General features: G+C 42.6%; 1 protein-coding gene across 2 annotated transcripts in view; it reads left to right on the plus strand.

The window, feature by feature from the left end:
- IQGAP1 (IQ motif containing GTPase activating protein 1) overlaps window positions 1-19,167 on the plus strand; it is a 116,676-nt gene extending 97,509 nt beyond the window's left edge. Inside the window, exons 32-39 of one of the 2 annotated variants that reach the window (XR_012415386.1) lie at window positions 1,116-1,218; window positions 2,690-2,825; window positions 3,221-3,308; window positions 6,947-7,159; window positions 8,130-8,296; window positions 10,304-10,426; window positions 13,512-13,620; window positions 16,928-18,177. Coding sequence is in view for 1 of the 2 variants with exons in the window: in XM_005560517.3 (XP_005560574.3) it covers window positions 1,116-1,218; window positions 2,690-2,825; window positions 3,221-3,308; window positions 6,947-7,159; window positions 8,130-8,296; window positions 10,304-10,426; window positions 13,512-13,620; window positions 16,928-17,041 (1,053 nt within the window). In the remaining variant the exon portion in view is untranslated. Of the gene's footprint in view, window positions 1-1,115; window positions 1,219-2,689; window positions 2,826-3,220; window positions 3,309-6,946; window positions 7,160-8,129; window positions 8,297-10,303; window positions 10,427-13,511; window positions 13,621-16,927 lie in introns of both variants that reach the window. The other variant, XM_005560517.3, reaches the window with a different exon arrangement.
- Window positions 19,168-21,416: the final 2,249 nt, after the last annotated feature.

Genomic DNA, 21,416 nt, shown 5'->3' on the forward strand with positions numbered 1-21,416 from the left:
GAAGTTTCCTGGAGACCGCCCAGGCCTACTGAATCAGAATCCCACTGAATTGATCTAGTACTTTGATAAAATAGTGCTTTTACTCTTCTTTCTTTTTACCCCAGCCCTCTGTGTTATTTTTCTAACATGATCTAGAATACTAGCTTCTTTCTCTGTGTAGCCTTGGAGTGGATTGTTCCCTTGGAAGCTGGAGTTCCTTTCAAATCATTTTTTCCCCTCTGGGGACATGGACATGTAAAACAGGAACAAGGACATGTGTGAAAATGTAAATGAAAGTTCAGGTTACTGTCATTTCTGAGGGCATCACTGGGGATAATGGCACCTTGAAGGCTTTGTTGAGTGCTCCTACAATAATTATAACATTGATTTGGTATACTTTTCTCTGAATTACATCATGTCATGCACTGGAAACATTAAGTAAAAGTCTGCATGTGACTTATTTGAACTGGTAGTAGGGTACATTGATGACTTTGGGTATTGAACTTTGAGTTTCAATGTTTTATGTTTTTTGTTTGTTTTGTGTTTTGTTTTGTTTTTGTTTTTTTTTTTTTTTTGAGATGGAATCTTGCTCTGTCATTCAGGCTGGAGTGCAGTGGCGCAATCTCGGCTCACTGCAACCTCCGCCTACCAAGTTCAAGCAATTCGCCTGCCTCAGCCTCCCTAGTAGCTGGGATTACAGGTGTGCACCACCATGCCCAGCTAATTTTTGTATTTTTAGTAGAGACAGGGTGTCATCATGTTGTCCAGGCTGGTCTTGAACTCCTGACCTCAGGTGATCCACCCACCTTGGCTTCTCAAAATGCTGAATTTACAGACATGAGCCACCACGCCCAGCCACAGTGTTCTTTCTTACACAGGGAACATTTGAGTCCTTTATGGCCATGAGATTAAGAGAGTACCAGTATTTCCTCTTCTTACATCATAACAAGTCATTCAACAGAGCCCAGTGTGGTGCTTTATATATCATATTGTTTATTTGGGTTGATTTGCTTGTTGTTTCTTTGAATATAGGAACTTTGTTGGAATCTCTTTGTGCAGATTATTGTTAGGCGTTCTAGGGAGGGATGGGCTGGAGAGTTGAATGTATAAATGGAGTTGATCATTGGTGTTTGCAGCTCCTGTTGGATCACCAGGATGCCATTGCTCCGGAGCACAATGATCCAATCCACGAGCTGCTGGACGACCTCGGCGAGGTGCCCACCATCGAGTCCCTGATAGGTAAAGTTCTAACTTTTTTTTTTTTTTTTTGAGATGGAGTCTCACTCTGTCACCCAGGCTGGAGTGCAGTGGCCAGATCTCAGCTCACTGCAAGTTCCGTCTCCCGGGTTTACGCCATTCTCCTGCCTCAGCCTCCCGAGTAGCTGGGACTACAGGCGCCCGCCACCACGCCCGGCTAGTTTTTTTGGTATTTTTTTTAGTAGAGACGGGGTTTCACCGTGTTAGGCAGGATGGTCTCGATCTCCTGACCTCGTGATCCGCCCGTCTCGGCCTCCCAAAGTGCTGGAATTACAGGCTTGAGCCACCGTGCCCGGCCTTAAAGTTCTGACTTTTGCCTGGAAGGTCAAAGGGGAACATGACAGAAAAGTGTAATTGTCACCTCCTCTGTTTTTTGCACTATATCAAACTCTGGATATACATTGAGAAATAAAACAGATGTGATCCTGATAGTTTCGTAAGAGACAAAACAAAAACAACAATAACAAAAAAAGCCCAGATGTGATCACTATCTATAAGGAACTGGAGACAGAGGAAGAGATCATTTTAAATGCAGATACATACTGCCAGCGTGTATTTAAAAAAAAAAAAAAAATTGCAGATACACAAATAATTACATAACTATAAATTAAAAGTCCTCTAAAGGAAATAATTTTTTTTGTTTGTTTGTTATGAGACAGGGTCTCCCTCTGTTGCCCAGGCTGCAGTACAGTGGTGCAGTCATAGCTCACTGCAGCCTCAAATTCCTAGGCTCAAATGATCTTCCTGAGTTTTTGTTTTTGTTTTTGTTTTTTTGAGACGGAGTCTCGCTCTGTAGCCCAGGCTGGAGTGCAGTGGCCAGATCTCAGCTCACTGCAAGCTCCGCCTCCTGGGTCCACGCCATTCTCCTGCCTCAGCCTCCCGAGTAGCTGGGACTACAGGCACCCGCCACCTCGCCTGGCTAGTTTTTTTTTTATTTTTTAGTAGAGACAGGGTTTCACCATGTTAGCCAGGATGGTCTCGATCTCCTGACCTCGTGATCCACCCATCTCAGCCTCCCAAAGTGCTGGGATTACAGGCTTGAGCCACCGCGCCCGGCCCCTGTTTTTTGTTTTAATAGAGATGGGGTCTCACTATGTTGCCCAGGCTGGTCTCGAACTCCTGGCCTCAAGCCATCCTCCTCCTTTAGCCTTTCAAAGTGCTGGGATTGCAGGCCTGAGCCACTGCACCCAGCCAGAAAGAATGCTTTGAGAGAGAATTGTGAAATTGTAATGTTGAAATAATTTCTTTAACATTTATGAAGTTATTATGGATCCTTTGCCTTTATCATTTGGCATAATATCTTATTTCTCAGTAAAAGTTGTTCTCGTCACACTGTACATGTTAGGTGATTCAAGTATTATCTTAGACTTGCATCATCTTTTTAATTTGTATTATTTCCCCCCAATATCTCCCCTTTATTACGCTGACTCTTTCCACCCTCCCAAAACTTCAGGGGAAAGCTCTGGCAATTTAAATGACCCAAATAAGGAGGCACTGGCCAAGACAGAAGTGTCTCTCACCCTGACCAACAAATTCGATGTGCCTGGAGATGAGAATGCAGAAATGGATGCTCGAACCATCTTACTGAAGTGAGTATCAAAAGTAGGATGAAATGAATGTAATCCAAAGGTTTCTTGACCTTTGGAGAGGAACCTACTGGGTCATACCTGAAATGACCATCCTGACCTCTCATACTTTTCATAATCCCAGTCACCAATCACCTCGCATACTGTACTTGGCACAGGATTTTTCTGCCTTATTTTGCTAATATGCTACAATGAAATGTAAATCTTGGAAATCCTAACCCTTGTACCTACTTATGGTATCGTTGGGTAAATAAGCCTAGTGCCTTGAGTACTGTGTGCTGGCAGCTGCTGCTTGGGACTTCTGTGAGGTACTGTTTGTGCTGCTGCTGCTGCTTCGGTCCACTTGAGAGGAACTAGAACACTGGTAGTATTTAAATGCTTCCCCCATCTTTTTTCAGTACAAAACGTTTAATTGTGGATGTCATACGGTTCCAGCCAGGAGAGACTTTGACTGAAATCCTAGAAACACCAGCCACCAGTGAACAGGTAAAATTTAGGGTCTAACATACTCCTTTGTTTGGTAGATAAGCTCTCCCAATAGGCGCATGTCAGAGAAAGGAGGAGAGACACAAATAAGAGTTGGTAACCTAGGGGTGAGCGTGAATGTAACTGGGGGGCAGTGGTAGTTACAGCTCATCTGAGAAAGTTTTTGGTTCCATTGTGTCCATCCAGTATATCCGTCCCTTGGTATCCACAGGGGTTACTTTCCAGCACCCATTCCCCCCACCCCCAGCCAATACCAAAATCCATAGATGTTCAAGTCCCTTATATAAATTGGTGCAGTATTTGTCTGGGCGCGGTTGCTCACGCCTGTAATCCCAGCACTTTGGGAGGCCACGGCGGGCGGATCACAAGGTCAGGAGATCGAGACCATCCTGGCTAACACGTGAAACCCCATCTAAAAATACAAAAAATTAGCCGGGCGTGGTGGCAGATGCCTGTAGTCCCCCCTACTCAGGAGGCTGAGGCAGGAGAATGGCATGAACCCGGGAGGCGGGGCTTGCAGTGAGCCGAGATCATGCCACTGCACTGCAGCCTAGGCGACAGAGTGAGACTCCGTCTCAAAAATACTAATACTAATAATAAATAAATAAATAAATAAATAAAATGGTATAGTATTTGCATATACTTACATTCTCCCATATACTTTAAATCCTCTCTAGACTACTTATACCTACTACAGTATAAATGCTATGTAAATAGTTGTTACTGTATTTTTAAAATTTGTACTTTTTTTATTGTCGTATTTTTTTTTTCAAATAGTTTCAGGGTTGGTTGAAACCATTAATGTGTAGGGTATTGAATATTACATATTTGGAATTCTGTTATGTGCCATGGTAGATAGAAGAAAAGTACAGAATGTGGCTCCTAAACTCAGTGAACTCGTGATCTTGTTGGGGAATTGTGACATGTATTCCTGAAACAGTGATGAAACCATTCAAAATTAACTATGATACTGACTAAAAAATAATAGAAGTTTCAGGAAAGAGGCCAGTGAAGCAATGCATTAGGAAGGCTTCCTAAAACAAGTGGAACTGGAGCCAGACGTATAAAGGTGGATAGGATTTGGGTGTGCATGTAAGACAAGAGAGGGCATTCGATGCAGGAGAGTGATGTGAACAAAAGTACAAAGGAGGGAAGAGCATGATGCGACCAGACTTCATGTCTAGAATGGAGCTGTGGGTGGAGGCGAGTAGTGAGAAATAAAACATGAGACCAAATTATTTAGAACTCACAAACTAGATGGGAATTTGGCACTGCAGAGATAAGAAAGAGCCTCTGTAAGGTTCAAGACCATTTAATGTTAATTAATTCAGCAATGCTATGGGAGCAGATGGTGGTTAAGTCATCTAGGTGTGTGATAAGGTCCAGTGGGGTGGGCAGATGGGGGTTGGGACCTGGCATTATGTAGGGTTGGATGAGTCATGTCATATCTAAGACCTTTGTTTCTTTTTTTTTTCTTTTTTTTTTTTTCTTTTTTTTAATTTGAGACAGAGTCTCACTCTCACCCAGGCTGGCCTGCAGTGGCGTGATCTTGGCTCACTGCAACCTCCACCTCCTGGGTTCAAGTGATTCTCCTGCCTCAGCCTCCCGCGTAGCCGGACTACAGGTGTGCACCACCACGCCTGGCTGATTTTTATTTTTGGTAGAGACAAGGTTTCACCATGTTGGCCAGGCTGATCTCAAAAACTCTTGACCTCAGGTGACCCACCCCCTTGGCCTCTCAAAGTGCTGGGATTACAGGTATGAACCACTGTGCCTGGCCAGAAACCTCTGTTTCTCATTTGTCAAATAAGGAAAGTAGGTCAGGCCATTCATTTCCAAATTTTAAGCATGGTAATCTGTTTCATTAAGTGACAACTTACCTAGAAGCCCAGTATATAAAGCAGGTACTCTGCTACTCTGCTAGCCAGGAATAGGGCATCTGAAATCCAGCCCTATAGGACTCTGTGGTGCCTCTGGCAAACTCTTAAGGCTGCAGAGAGAACTATTTGGAAACCATTGTTTTAAATGAAGTCTCAGCTCTCAGTTGCTATGACTGATTACCGATTAGATATGTGTGAAAGGCAAGTAAGGATGTATAAACCAATACTTGAAACATGTTGAACCTAGAAGGAAATTTGAAATAAGGAAGGAGGAGCCCGTCTTTATTGAGAACCTAGTATGTGTTTGGTGCTCTCACCTCTGTTCTTTCATTTAATCCTTGCAACATTCCCATGAGTCGAGTCTTTTCATCCTTATTTTACAGATGAGGAAACTAAAACCCTTACAGGTTAACTGGCCAAGATCATCAGCTTGTAGTGACAGAACCAGACGCAGATCCAGTTCTGTTTGCTTCCAGAGCTTATGCTCTTAACATTATGTGATGCAGAGTAGTCTTGACTTTAGAAGATAGGGGACTATTGGGAAAGGGAATTGCTCCAGTTAGGGGGAATTACAAGCTTGAAGTATAAGCCATCCCGAATGTAAACATCCCAGTGCAGACAGTTGAGAATACGGCACCAGAGCCATGGTCACAAAGATTTGGGATCTGTCAACACAGAGGCAGTCGTTGAAGTACTGAGAGGAAACAGAGAGAAATGGAAGTACAAAACGATGCATCGAGCAAGAACACAGTGCAGAGAAGATGAGCAAGGTGACAGAAAAGGATTGGATTTTGGACAGGGTATGGTAATTGGTGATGAGAGCAGTAAAGAAGAAAGTGCTGGAAGAATGAAACAGCAAGTATAGATCATATGTTAGACAGGGACAGACAATGGATGGTGACTGAAGGATGGCAGTATCAAGGGAAGGTGTTTCCCTGTTACTATTGGGGTGTCTGCAGCATGTTTGAAAGCAGAGGCAGTGCTCGAGCATGATTCCGCCAAATGGAAAGTGACAAAGTGACAAAAAGAATTAGCAAAGATTTACTAAGCGTTGCTCTTGTTGTGTTAGTATAGTTATAACATTTATACAGCTATGTTTTTAATAAAATTAAATGGCTTCCATGTCTCAAAATGTGATAGAGAAAAATGACTTTGTAGCCGGTACAGTCCCGTCTCGGTGATTGTATCTGGAGTCCACCAAAGAAGCCCTAAGCAGTTGTGTGCCTTTTTTTTTTTTTTTTTTTTTTTTTGAGACAGAGTCTCGCTCTGTCACCCAGACTGGAGTGCAGTGGCACGATCTCAGCTCACTGCAAGCTCCGCCTCCTGGGTTCACGCCATTCTTCCGCCTCAGCCTCCCCCAGTAGCTGGGACTGCAGGCGCCTGCTGTGACGCCTGGCTAATTTTGGTTTTGTATTTTTAGTAGAGACGGGGTTTCACCATGTTAGTCAGGATGGTCTTGAACTCCTGACCTCGTGATCCGCCCACTTCGGCCTCCCAAAGTGCTGGGATTACAGGCTTGAGCCACCGCGCCTGGCCCAGTTGTGTGATTTTGTAGATATCATCTCTTCTAGGTGGAAAGAAGTGCCTCTGCTTCATGCAGTTTCTCATCTGTTACTTGGCAGGAGTCAGAGTTTGTTTCCTTCTGTTTCGAGGTTGGAGTTTAAGATCTGTATAAGTTCAGGTGTGGATGTGCTATATAAATTCAAGTTTAGGATTAGTGTGGTGAACTTGCTAAGAACTTCTTTTTCTCATCTGTAGGAAGCAGAGCATCAGAGAGCCATGCAGAGACGTGCTATCCGTGATGCCAAAACCCCTGACAAGATGAAAAAGTCAAAATCTGTAAAGGAAGACAGCAACCTCACTCTTCAAGAGAAGAAAGAGAAGATCCAGACAGGTTTAAAGAAGCTAACAGAGCTTGGAACCGTTGACCCAAAGAACAAATACCAGGAACTGATCAACGACATTGCCAGGGTACTGCATTTGGGGGACAGAGGGGAACTGGCCTTGTTCAAAGCTGAGAGGCTCGAGAGACAGTAACTGTCCAGATAACAGCATAGCTTCAGTTCATGGGCAAATTAGTGCCCTCCTCTCTGAGAAACCATATCTGACTCTCCAGCATGAGGGCCTTGCCCGACCTGAGGTGGCTTATTCCATGGCCTAAATTACTAGGGAGAGGACCTTAACTAGAGCCTCCTATGACCTTAAAGAATTTGTCTTCAGCCTTAAAGAATTCTTCCAGATCTTTTTCATGATTACTGTGAAATATAAATTCACGTCAAGCTGATGAAATCCTTGATTTGTATGAATCATCTCAAGCGAGGGGCTTTGGTGAGGACTAAGAGCTTAGGTGTTCTCTGCTGTTGCACTAAGGTAATATTATGCACACCTGGGAACTGGTAGTTGATGTATTATAATTCTCTTTTTCTCCCTTTCCCAACAAAATAAATTTAAGAGGTCCAAACCAGCTTTGCAAGTAAATTCTAAAAATGTGTAAGTCTAAATGTAACGCATTTCCCTGCTAGAAGATACAAATGGGGGAAGAAAATTTGAGATCTGAATTTCTCTATTAATTTGTGAAAACAAATCTCAGCACTTTTGGAGACCAAGGCAGGAGGATCACTTGAGACCCCATCTCTACAAAAGAAAGTTTTTTAATTAGCCAGATATGATGGCATGTGCCTATAACTCCCGGCTACTCTGGAGGCTGAAGTGGGAGGATCACTTGAGCCTGGGAAGCTGAGGCTACCATGAGCCATGATCTCAACCACTGCACACTCCAGCCTGGGCAACAGAGCAAGATTCTGTCTCAAAAAAATAAAAAAGTATGGAGTCATATTTAAGGCAGAGTTAAGCATTGCTGGGTTCTAGTGTGAAATGATAATCACTCAAGAAGTGCCTGATACCTGTCATTATTTTTCTAACTCTAATAATTATGTCTCAGGATATTCGGAATCAGCGGAGGTACCGACAGAGGAGAAAGGCTGAACTAGTGAAACTGCAACAGACATACGCTGCTCTGAATTCTAAGGCCACCTTTTATGGGGAGCAGGTGGATTACTATAAAAGCTATATCAAAACCTGCCTGGATAACTTAGCCAGCAAGGGCAAGTGAGTATTTTTTCTGTTTTAAAAATTGATGTCAGGGAAAAGAATTAGAGTGAGGAAAAAGCAGAGGCAACTGAAATGACGCTGGAAATTTTTGCTTAAAATACACTGGATCTATTTATCGCATTAGTCTTTTATTTTACCTCTAATCATTTGTATAATTGCCTGTTCCATTTGTTAGTGTATGATATAAATAGTGGGTGGGGGATTTCATGGATGCTTATCGCTAAGTAATGCTTTTGCAAAATACCTTCTTGGGGCCCGTCAAGGTGGCTCACACCTATAATCCCAGCACTTTGGGAGGCTGAGGTGGATGTGTCACTTGAGGTCAGGAGTTCAAGACCAGCCTGGTCAACATGGTGAAACCCCATCTCTACTAAAAATACACAAATTAGGTGGGCATGGTGGCATACGCCTATAGTCCTAGCTACTTGGGAAGCTGAGGCAGGAGAATTACCTGAACCTGGGAGACGGAGGTTGCAGTGAGCCAAGATTGCACCACTACACTCCAGCCTGGGCGACAGAGCCAGACTCTGTCTCAAAAAAAAAAAAAATCTTCTTGGTGCTAGAAATTAAAATCATGAAAGGAGATCATCTAGTGGTCCCAAAATCACTTAAGGAATATTATGCAAATTTGGATCCCCTTGCTTCTCTGTATTCTTCCTGAGGACAAGATCACAGGCTCTGATTTTCTTCCTGGGTACTGAGGAAAGTCTGATCCAGCTTTCTTGGCACTGGCCGCCAGCTATCAGCATGCCCATTTTACAGGGAGGGAACTGAAAACCCAGAGACGTGGGTGATAAGAGCAGGTTTTACTTGTAGGGTAGTTTATTATTTATTCCTAACTTTTTATTTTAAGAGTTTTCAAATCTCAGAAAGATGGAATGAATAGAACAGTAAGCACCCATATGCCCTTCACCTAGATTCACCCATTTCTAACATTTTGCCATATCTGCTTCCCGTTTCTCTGGCTTGTGCACGTACTCTGTTTTTCTCTTTCTCCCTGGAAGACTCCCTGGGATCAGGCAGGGCTGATGGGAAGGGATGAAAAATAGGCCCACCTAACCCGGCTTGCAGAGCTGACTCCTGTGAGCTTTTGACATGTTTCCATTGTTCTTTGTGTACTTCCTGACACAAGATGTTTCATGTTCAACCTGTAGTTTCCCCTCCCCAGGCCCAGAATGAACTGTTTTTCCAAGAATCCCTGGTTTCTTTGAATGAAGAATGGTATTTAGAAACCAAGATCTAGAACTGAGTGTGTTCACTGCCAGATTTGTCATGGCCTCCAGGCCTTCTAAGCAGGCAGACCTGGATTCTCATTTTTTTAATGCTGCGTATTATTCCATTATACAGATAGATATAACAATTTACTTAAGCAGTTCTCCATTGATGAACATTTGTTTCCAGTTGTTTGTTATTATTTTTTAAATTCTGCAGCAAATAATCTCTTGTACATATGTCTTTTGCAGATGTGGGCATGTTTCTGAAGTTACCACTTTTTGCCTTGATTATCCTAATAGCCTCCTAACCTGTTTCTTTTTCCTTATTCTCGTTCATCTGTAATTGCTGTGCTAGCTTAAATGCTTTTAAAAAGTATTTATTTGATATTATTTTTATTTTTTCCCTACACAGCTGAGGGGCTTAGAGTAACTCCTTCGCTGCAGGGATTCAGTACCATTCCCTCAGGCTGGCATATGAAGCTCTCATAGTTACTTGTTAGGAACTGAAGTTCCCAGAAGGACATGAGAGGATTAAGACACTGTTAAATTCATGGGAGTGTTCTCAAATATAATTTAGACTAAAAATAGAAGCAATTTAGTAATCTTTCCCCTGTTTTGCAGAGATATTGCTTAGGCTAATTCTAACATTTGTTTGCCATTTTAGAGTTGGTATGTTACTTATGCTTATGTCTGGAAGTTTGGTGTCTGACCTTGTTTCCTTCAGTTACCAATGATGAAGATTCAGAATAGATGGTTACTTGTAGAAAGTGACATGATGTGATTTTTACAGAGTCTCCAAAAAGCCTAGGGAAATGAAAGGAAAGAAAAGCAAAAAGATTTCTCTGAAATATACAGCAGCAAGACTACATGAAAAAGGAGTTCTTCTGGAAATTGAGGACCTGCAAGTGAATCAGTGAGTCTTTGCTTTTTGTTTTATAAGTTGATTTTTATTTCTACATTTATCACATCTTTGCCTTTTTGTCTTTATTTCTCTTTTCTGGATGGTTACTTTTAATATTTTTTACGTATTTATATATTTTTATGTGTAGAATTAGGCCTCATACTCAGAGTTAATTTGTCATAAAAGAGTTTTTCTTTTCCTTGTTTGTAGAACCTTTGTCTCAGGTCATGTTCACTTCTTTGGGTCTGATCTTAATTTTTCATCATTAAAGCAGGAAGCCACTCCTTGGATTTCTTCTGTTTCTGAACCAAGAATAAATTAAGAGTAACAATAAGAGGAGTTTGCTTTATTCCACTTACAGCTAGGAACCAGGCACTTAACCTTCATTTTCTTTTCTGGGAAGTATCAGCTTGCTTTGCACCTGGTTCATGGACCTGACATGTCATCCTCGCATAGATCCTGGGCCCAGCCTCATTAGCAAGCATTTATTAAGCTTCTGCTCAGTCAGCCCTGTGACCTCAGGCTACTGATCTTTCCCTTCTTGTGTCTGGGGAAAAAAAAAACTTTTAAAAAAAGAACTTTTACAGTTTTCTGATTCTAAAATAATATGTATTCATTATTAAACTTTGAAGATACAGTAAAGCATAAAAAAGAAAACACCTGTAATTTCACAAGCCAGAGATAACCAGGGAAATCATTTTAATGTGTTTTTTTTCTATTCACATAAAGATTATCCACAACTCACCCACTTATTTATCTAACTACTTTATATATATATTTTTTTTGTTCTTCTTCTTCTCCCCCCCCCCCCTTTTTTTTTTTTGACGGAGTCTCTCTGTCACCCAAGCTGGAGTATGGTGGCGCGATCTCAGCTCACTGCAACCTTGGCCTCCAGGGTTCAAGCAATTCTCCCACCTCAGCCTCCCAGTTAGGTGGGACTACAGGCATGCATCACCACACCCAGCTAAGTTTTTGTATTTTCAGTAGAGATGGGGTTTCACCGTGTTAGCCAGGATGGTCTTGATCTCCTAACCTCGTGATCCTCCCATTTCGGCCTCCCAAAGTGCTGGAATTACAGGCCTTTTTTTTGGAGGGGGAACAGTCTCTCTGTGTAGCCTAGGCTGGAGTGCAGTGGCATAATCTCAGCTCACTGCAACCTCCAGCTCACTGTAACCTCCGCCTCCCAGGTTCAAGTGATTCTCCTGCCTCAGTCTCCCAAGTAGCTTGGATTACAGGTGCCTGCCACCACATCCAAATAATTTTTGTATTTTTAGTAGAGACAGGGTTTCACCATGTTGGTCAGGCTGGTCTCAAACTCCTGATCTTAAGCTGATCTGCCCTCCTCAGCTTCCCAAAATGCTGGGAGGATTATAGGGATGAGCCATTGCACCCAGCCTAAAATAACTACTTAATATTTTTTAACACAAACTGGGACAATACTGTTTATGGTCATGTATCCAACTTTTTTCTTATAACATTATGCTGTGAGCATTTTTTATATTCATTGAAAGCATCCTTTTTAATGGGTACATAATTTTTAAATTTTTTTCTAGAGAAAGAGTCTTGCTGTGTCACCTAGGCAGGAGTGCACTGGCATGATCACAGCTCACTGCAGCCCTAACCTCCTGGGCTTAAGAGATCTTCCCACCTTAGCCTCCCATGTAGCGGGGACCATAGGCATGTGCCACCATATCCAACTAATTATATTTTGTAGAGACAGGGTTTCACTTTGTTGCCCAGGCTGGTCTTGAACTCCTGGGCTCAAGCAGTCCTCCTGCCTTGGCCTCCCAAAGTGCTGAGATTACAGGCATGAGTCAATATTGCCCTTCTTTTTGTCATTATTTTCCACTACTGTTCAAGTGCCTACCTCTATTTGCCTTTCTTTCTTCTTTTTAATTTGCTTCTATGGGTTTAGAAACTAAATAGCCAACTAAATCTGATAAAATTATTTATCACTTAAGATAAATATCTTTAAGGAATAACCCGTGAGGCATTCCAGTTGAATAAAATGCATGTATGTTTCAGTGCATGGGTTTTTGTGACTTTTCCTTTAACTCTCAGTGACCTTTTTGCATCTTTCATGGTTCTCAGCCCTGTTTGTAATAGGTAAGGTAGCTCCATAGTTGAGTTCTGGAAATCTGGGGTGCTATACTTTGATCACCCAGAGGATGCCTTAATCCTTTTTTTTTTTTTTTTTTTTTTTGGGGGGGACAGAGTCTTGCTCTGTCACCAGGCTGGACTGCAGTGGCACTATCTCAGCTTACTGCAACCTCTGGCTCCCGGGTTCAATCAATTCTCCTGCCTCATCCTCCTGAGTAGCTGGGACTACAGTTGCATGCCACCACACCCAGCTAATTTTTGTATTTTTAGTAGAGACGGGATTTTACCATGTTGGCCAGGATGGTCTCGATCTCTTGACCTTGTGATCCACCCGCCTCGGTCTCCCAAAGTGCTGGGATTACAGATGTGAGGCATCGTGCCCGGCTGCATAACCCCTTTTCCTTTTGGCTTCCTAAAATTTCCTGGCAGGTAACATGTTGTGAATGAGTGATAACTTAAATATTTTTAATAATAACAATTTATCTTTGGTAATACTGAGTGTGCTTATGTACACAGCACCTACTCTTTCTAGAAAAACCTCCTCCCTTGGAGCTTTTTTTACTGACCCCCTTTTGTTTATTTACTTCTCCCAGTCCTCAAACATGCATGTATTCAAACACACATACCATCTCCTTCCACCCCAGTTTCCTGTTTTCTCCTTTTATCATTAGGTTTCATTTTTGGCCATGTGGAAGTGAAGAGAATTACTATGATGTCATCCCTTCACAGGCCACTTGTGGCACTCCTCAGTGGTTCTTCTTTTATAGAATGCAAGTGCTGCAGGCAGAGAGAGGTTGCCATTCCTCTCTCCAAGTCCCAGAGCAGATGGTACTTAGGCATGGCAATCCGTGCTGCTTCAGGTGCAGAAGTACTTTTGACCTGTATTTTCTACCCCTTTTCACCCTTGAAGACTTGGTTCATCTCCTTTCCCCATTTCACAGAATATTTTTATATAAGAACATAAAAACCATACCCTTACGATGTTATCTTTCAACAGGTTTAAAAATGTTATCTTTGAAATCAGTCCAACAGAAGAAGTTGGAGACTTTGAAGTGAAAGCCAAATTCATGGGAGTTCAAATGGAGACTTTTATGTTACATTATCAGGTGGGTATGCACCAGCAGGAACCAAAAGCTTTCTGGATGAGATTCTTGTCCAAGTAGGAGAACTAGATAAAGAGGAGACTCATCTGAGGAAAGCTGTCTACATTCAGCAGTGAGCTGGGCTCCACACTGTGGGGAAAGAAGCTGAGTGTTGCAGCACGTCTGGTTTGGTGTGTACACTCTGGAGAGCTTTTGCAGATGTAAATCTTCAGAAAACATTTATCTGAAGCTTCCACTTAGTGCTGCCACTAAATTGAGCTGATACCTTGGACTTGAACAAAATGCATAAGTACACATGCTGACATTGCAAAATTGTAAGTCCACTCAGTAGCTTGAAATTTTTTTCTCATTTTGATTTGATGTAGGTACTTAAAGGTTAGATGCACTTCTGACAAGGTGTGTGTAAAGTTTATGTTTGTAAACCACATCCTATCTTAAATCCAAAAAGAACTCGGGAGTAATTCATTTTTACAGCATAAAGATCCCTAAGTTTTATTTTGAAATATCTGATTTTTACACGTTAAAAAATAGCAGGGCATTGAGAGGATTCCTAGGTGACGTCCAGACTCCTTTAGCTTTGTGTGTGTGGCACCAGTTAGTCTGCTCCCGTCTCCTTTCTTGCACTGCTTCACACAGCCATGCCCTGCCAGCCTGGGCAGGTGCCTTCCTGTGAATGTGCATTTGGACTTCTGCTCATGCTGCCCTCCCTCCCCTCCCCTGCCTTCCAACCCCACCCCTTTTGTTCCTCCATCATTTGTCAAGTACTTCCATGTGTGTACCTCCCCCAGCCAAGCCATAATAGGTGGTTTCCCCTTCACTTCTGTAGCCTTTGCAGACATCCTCTGTTTACAGTAGGTGTTGACTTACTTCCCCTCTCCCCGCTAAAGCCATAAACTCCTTAAGGACAGGTAGCATTTCTTAGTCATCTTCGTTTCCTTGTCAGTGACCAGTAGACCATTAAAACATGTTAGCTAAACAAATGTGAAATGATTTTGTGATGCACACAGCTAACTGAAATACTTCCACCAAAAAAAAAAGGAACCTCATTCCCTCAGTTCACCAAATTGTTATTGTTTTAATTTTAAAATTTTTTTATTTTATTTACGTGGAGTTATCAGAACATATTTTTATTTTTAAATTTCTTAACCAAATTGTGTTAGGCCAACCAGTCTGCCTATGGTAATTTATTAATTTATGTACAAATTCATTAAATGTGGGGTGACTGCCAGGTGTGGGGTATTATGTTAGGCACAGGTGCCAGCAGCCTTCATGGAGCTGCTAGGATTTTTCCAGCAGATGATTGAACTTGTGGGGTCCTTTCTTTTTTTTTTTTTTTTTTTTTGCGGTTGGGTGGGGGAGCGGTGGAGTCTCACCCTGTCGCCCAGACTGGAGTGTAGTGGTGTGATCTCCACTCACTACAACCTCCACCTCCTGGGTTCAACTGATTGTCCTGCCTCAACCTCCTGAGTGGCTGGGATTACAGGTGTGCACCATCACGCCCGGCTAATTTTTTTTTTTTTTTTTTTGAGACAGAGTTTCGCTCTTATTGCCCAAGCTGGAGTGCAATGGCGCAATCTCGGCTCACTGCAACCTCCACCTCCCGGGTTCAAGTGACTCTCCTGCCTCAGCCTACTGAATAGCTGGGAATACAGGCGTGTGCCACCACGCCGGATGCCCAGCTAATTTTTGTATTTTTAGTCGAAACAGGGTTTCACCATGTTGGCCAGGCTGGTCTCTAACTCCCTACTTCATGATCCACCTGCCTCAGCCTCCCAAAGTGCTGGGATTACAGGCGTGAGCCACCGCACCCGGCCTTGTGGGGTCCTTTCAAGCCTTTTGACCCTTGCTTTCTCATCACCATTTTTCTAAAGTTTAGAAGTGAGAATGCTCAGATTTCTTAAACTTGTTCAGGACAATGGCGAAAGTAACAGGAAAAGCAAGAGCATTGCAGTCAGATCTGGATTTACCACGTCCATCTCTGTCCTGTGGTGCAAGTCATTTAACATCTCAGAGCCTCGATAGCTCATCTTTAAAATTAGGATGATCGCACCTCATAAAAATTTTTGTGAAGACTTTTAAAAGATGCTATATAATGTGCTTACACAATACCAAGCACATGGCAGACACCTAATAAAACATCAAGTTCTCTCTTTTCTCCTTGCCTTCAGGATAAAAAGTTTTCTCATGTTACCGGGCGCGGTGGCTCACGCCTGTAATCCCAGCACTTTGGGAGGCCGAGGTGGGCTGATAATGAGGTCAGGAGATCGAGACCATCCTGGCTAACACGGTGAAACCCCGTCTCTACTAAAAATACAAAAAATTAGCCGGGCGTGTGGTGGGTGCCTGTAATCCCAGCCGCTCGGGAGGCTGAGGCGGGAGAATGGCATGGACCCAGGAGGCGGAGCTTGCAGTGAGCTGAGATTGCCCCACTGCACTCCAGCCTGGGTGGCAGAGCGAGACTCCGTCTCAAAAAAAAAAAAAAAAAAAAAAGTGAGTGTTCTTATGTGGAATAGAAATTAAGAATCTAGGGCCGGGCGCGGTGGCTCAAGCCTGTAATCCCAGCACTTTGGGAGCCGAGACGGGCGGATCACGAGGTCAGGAGATCGAGACCATCCTGGCTAACACGGTGAAACCCCGTCTCTACTAAAAACTACAAAAAAAAAAAAAGTAGCCGGGCGTGGTGGCGGGCACCTGTAGTCCCAGCTACTCGGGAGGCTGAGGCCAGAGAATGGCGTAAACCTGGGAGGCGGAGCTTGCAGTGAGCTGAGATCCGGCCACTGCACTCCAGCCCGGGCTACAGAGCGAGACTCCATCTCAAAAAAAAAAAAGAAATTAAGAATCTAGCAGATAGTATTGAGGTGACATTACCAGCCTTGTCTCATTTCCCATGCTTAGTATATTTTATCGTAGGTTTAATCTTCACCTTTTCCAGATTTATTAAAACTAGTGACCCATAACATGGATGAAATGCGAAAATGTCATTGTGACTTCTGAAATAAAAAGCTTAGGTGTGTGTGGCAACTGAACATGTTTCTTTTTCTTTCCATGTATGATGAATTTTGATATGAACAACATGACTTCCTAACTCCAAATCAACCAGAAGAGCCTTTTGGCCAGTGCGCCCTATTGCTCCAGCTCTCAGGCTGGTTGTGCAGTGGGTAGTTTCCTAGCTAGGAACTTTTCTTTCACCCCAGTTCACATCTGGCACACAAGGCAGGCCTCAGTCCATCTGGAGCCCTCCCTACCTTGTGTCCTTTTTCCTTGTTCCACAGACTTGATTAACTGTCAAAATGTTTTGTTTTGTTAATAGGACCTGCTGCAGCTACAATATGAAGGAGTTGCAGTCATGAAATTATTTGATAGAGCTAAAGTAAATGTCAACCTCCTGATCTTCCTTCTCAACAAAAAGTTCTACGGGAAGTAATTGATCATTTGCTGCCAGCCCAGAAAGATAAAGGAAAGAAGCACCTCATAGCTCCTTTCTAGGTCCTTCTTGACTCATTGGAAGCAAAGACCTAGCCCACAACAGCGCCTCAGTCTGATACACTCCCGATGCCACATTTTTAACTCCTCTCGCTCTGATGGGACATTTTGTTACCCTTTTTTCATAGTGAAATTGTGTTTCAGGCTTAGTCTGACCTTTCTGGATTCTTCATTTTCTTCCATTACTTAGGAAAGAGTGGAAACTCCACTAAAATTTCTCTGTTGCTACAGTCTTAGAGGTTGCATTACTTTATTGTAAGCTTTAGTGTTTGTTTTAATTACCAATAGGGATGGTAGGATTCAAATTTTTGTCATTTAGAAGTGGAAGCCATTAGCACCAATGACATACATACAGGATGCACAACTAAAATGTCATGTTATTAACAGTTATTAGGTTGTCATTTAAAAGTAAAGTTCCTTTATATTTCTGTCCCATCAGGAAGATTGAAGGATATGGGGAATCATTTGTTATCTTCCATTGTGTTTTTCTTTATGGACAGGAGCTAATGGAAGGGATGGTTGTATGTTCAAAGGAAGCATTTCTAGAAAAAAGGAGATACTGTTTTTAAATTTCATCATCAAACTTGGGCAGTTCTGTTTGTGTAACTCCCCGACTAGTGGATGGGAGAGTCCCATTGATAAAATTCAGCTACTTAGATAAATTTGGAATGGGTTGAGACACCTGCCTGTTTGTGTTGGTGCACAGAGATTGACTTGATTCAAAGAGACAATTCACTCCATCCCTATGGCAGAGGAATGGGTTAGCCCTAGTGTAGAATGTCATTGTTTTTAAAACTGTTTTATATCTTAAGAGTGCCTTATTAAAGTATAGATGTATGTCTTAAAATGTGGGTGATAGGAATTTTAAAGATTTATATAATGCATCAAAAGCCTCAGAATGAGAAAAGGTTTTCTTTAAATTGGTTTATCTGTATATCTGAACTCTTGAAACTTATAGCTAAAACACTAGGATTTATCTGCAGTGTTGCAGAGATAATTCTGCCTTAAATTGTCTAAAACAAAAACAAAACCAGCCAACCTATGTTACACGTGAGATTAAAACCAATTTTTCTCCCATTTTTTCTCCTTTTTTCTTTTGCTGCCCACATTGTGCCTTTATTTTATGAGCCCCAGTTTTCTGGGCTTAGTTTTTTAAAAAAATCAAGTCTAAACATTGAATTTAGGAAGCTTTTGTTCTTAGATAAAAAGTCATATACTTTAAAAAAAAAAAAAAAACTTTTTCCAGGAAAATATATTGAAATCATGCTGCTGAGCCTCTATTTTCTTTGATGTTTTGGTTCGGTATTCTTTTATAAATTTTTAGCATTTAAAATTCAGTGATGTACATTAAGCCAATAAACTGCTTTAATGAATAACAAACTATGTGGTGTGTCCCTATTACAAATGCATTTGGAGAAGTATTTTTATGGGACTCTACTCAGGTCCATGGTTACAGCCCACAGGGAGACGTGGAGTGCCTGGAAGGATTCGCCACTACCCAGACCTTGTTTTTTGTTATATTTTGGAAGACAGGTTTTTTAAATAAACATTTTCCTCAGATTAAAAGATAATGCTGTTAACAACTAGCATTGCCTCAAAAACTGGGGCCAGCCAAAGTGTGTCAGCCCTATTTCCTTAAAAGAGGCTATCAATCCCAAAGGCCACATCCAAGACAGGCAATCATGAGCAGAGTTTAGAGCTCCTTTAATAAAATGCGTCAGTTACTTGTAAGGATTATAGTTCCCTCAACATGACTGCTAATGCAGAATAGTGTAAAATGCACTTCAAGAATATTGATGGTGATGATGATACAGAACTGTGGCTTTAGTAGCATCGAAGATGCCCCAACAAACTCATGGTGTTGAAACCACGCAGTTCTCATTACTGTTATTTATTAGCTGTAGCATTCCCTGTCTCCTCCCTCTCCTCCTTTGACCTTCTCCTCAACCAGCCATCATGACATTTACCATGAATTTACTTCCTCCCAAGAGTTTGGACTGCCCATCAGATTGTTGCTGCACACAGTTGCCTTTGTATCTCTGTATGAAATAAAAGGTCATTTGTTCATGTTTGTGTTTTTCTCAGTTTCATTGTTAACAGTTTGCTAAACACCTTGACTAGAGTGAGATGTAATAGTTAAAACCACAACAGCAAACAACCCCTTTTAAAGGAGAAAACAAGTCCACCATCAAATCACTGAATGTCTCAGAGTGATTTTTAATATGTGAATTTGTGACTTTAGCCTTTTTAATGAATATGCTTAAGTTATCTTCATAAAAAGAAGGGGGTTGTGGGAAGCAAACATTACATGTCACTTAACTCTGATTGACAAATGGTAGAAAGTTTAAAATTGCAACAGCATTTAACCTTTGTTGACCTGAGCACATAGAGTGTGCCCCTTACGGGATATCTATGTTACATGCAAGTCACCAGAAAAGACTAGGGGATGTTGAGTGTGGAAAAAGTAAACCACAGCAGTAATAAAAGAAAAGGGGCCGGCGTGGTGGCTCACGCCTGTAATCTCAGCACTTTGGGAGGCCGAGGCGGGCAGATCACCTGAGGTCAGGAGTTTTAGGACCAGCCTGGCCAACGTGACGAAACCCCTACTAAAAATACAAAAATTAGCTGGGTGTGGTGGCGTGTGCCTGTAATCCCAGCTACTCAGGAGGCTGAGGTAAGAGAATCGCTGGAAGCTGGAGGTGGAGGTTGCAGTGAGCCAAGATCACAGCACTGCTCTCCAGCCTGGGAGACAGAGCGAGACTCCATCTCAAAAAAATAAATAAATAAATAAAAAGGCTTCCTTGTTAGAGGGCCGCCTTATTTAAACATATACACATGCACATAAGCATCCTATTGTGTTGGTAAACTGTGGCCAGACTATATTGGAAAATTAATGACAGGTTGAAAAAAGGGGAGAAACGGAATAATTCTAAAATAGGGAAAATGAAAAATTGGAGGTAATGATTTGTGCTAGTGGCTGGAGATGACCCCATGCACCTCTGAGGAAGAGTGAGGGGAAGAGCATGGCTCTCCTGGTGGGACTCTGGAAGGTACCCTTCTGAGCCCCACATTTCTCATTCTGAAATGGAAAGGATGCTGTCTAGTAGCTTTGTTATTGAAACCTGAAATATTTTAATAACATGCTCTATATTGTACTGCAAAGAAATCAAGGGAGTTAGAAAAGTGCTTATCAGGACCGGGTGTGGTGGCTCACGCCTGTAATCCCAGCACTTTGGGAGGCCAAGGCGGGTGGATCAGAAGGTCAGGAGATCGATCGAGACCATCCTGGCCAACACGGTGAAACCCCATCTCTACTAAAAATACAAAAAACATTAGCTGGGCGTGGTGGCGCATGCCTGTAGTCCCAGCTACTCAGGAGACTGAGGCAGAATTGTTTGAACTTGGGAGGCGGAGGCTGCAGTGAGCCGAGATCGCGCCACTGCACTCCAGCCTGGGCGACAGAACGATACTCTCTCAAAAAAAAAAAAAAAAAGTGCTTATCGGCCGGGCGCGGTGGCTCACGCCTGTAAATCCCAGCACTTTGGAAGGCCGAGGCGGGCGGATCACGAGGTCAGGAGATGGAGACCATCCTGGCCAACATGGTGAAACCCCATCTCTACTAAAAATACAAAAAATGAGCTGGGCGTAGTGGCGAGTGCCTGCAGTCCCAGCTACTCGGGAGGCTGAGGCAAGAAGAATGGCGTGAACCCGGGAGGTGGAGCTTGCAGTGAGCCGAGATCGCGCCTGTAATCCCAGCACTTTGGGAGGCCAAGGCGGGTGGATCGCTCGAGATCAGAAGTTGGAGACAAGCCGGCCAACATGTTGAAACCCTGTTTCTACCAAAGATACAAAAATTAACCCGGCGTGGTGGCACGCACCTGTAGTCCCAACTACTTAGGAGACTGAGGCAGAAGGATTGCTTGAGCCTGGGAGGTTGAGACTGCGGCAAGCTATGATTGCACCACTGCACTCCATCCTGCTTAACAGCAACACCCTGTCTCACAAAAGAAAAAAAAAAAGAAAAAGAAAAAGAAAGAAAGGAAAAAGGAAAAAAAAAAAATCAAAGTAGGAAAGTAAGATGGAACGTGGAGCAATGGCGGAGTGAATGCCATGGAGTCCCAGCTGCTGCTGGTGGTGCCACTGCACCAACAGGGAGGGAGCCGGGGTCGTCACAGCCCTGCTGCTCATTCTTTTGCCTGTGTATCCCTGAAAATAATTTGGGAAAACGTATACATCCCTTCACACATTTTAAGTTTGACAAATGCATTTTTAATGTTTAAATCATAGAGTACCTGCTAGCATGTGAATTTCAAGAT

The sequence above is a fragment of the Macaca fascicularis genome, chromosome 7 (assembly GCF_037993035.2).
Source record: "Macaca fascicularis isolate 582-1 chromosome 7, T2T-MFA8v1.1".
NCBI lineage: Eukaryota > Metazoa > Chordata > Mammalia > Primates > Cercopithecidae > Macaca > Macaca fascicularis.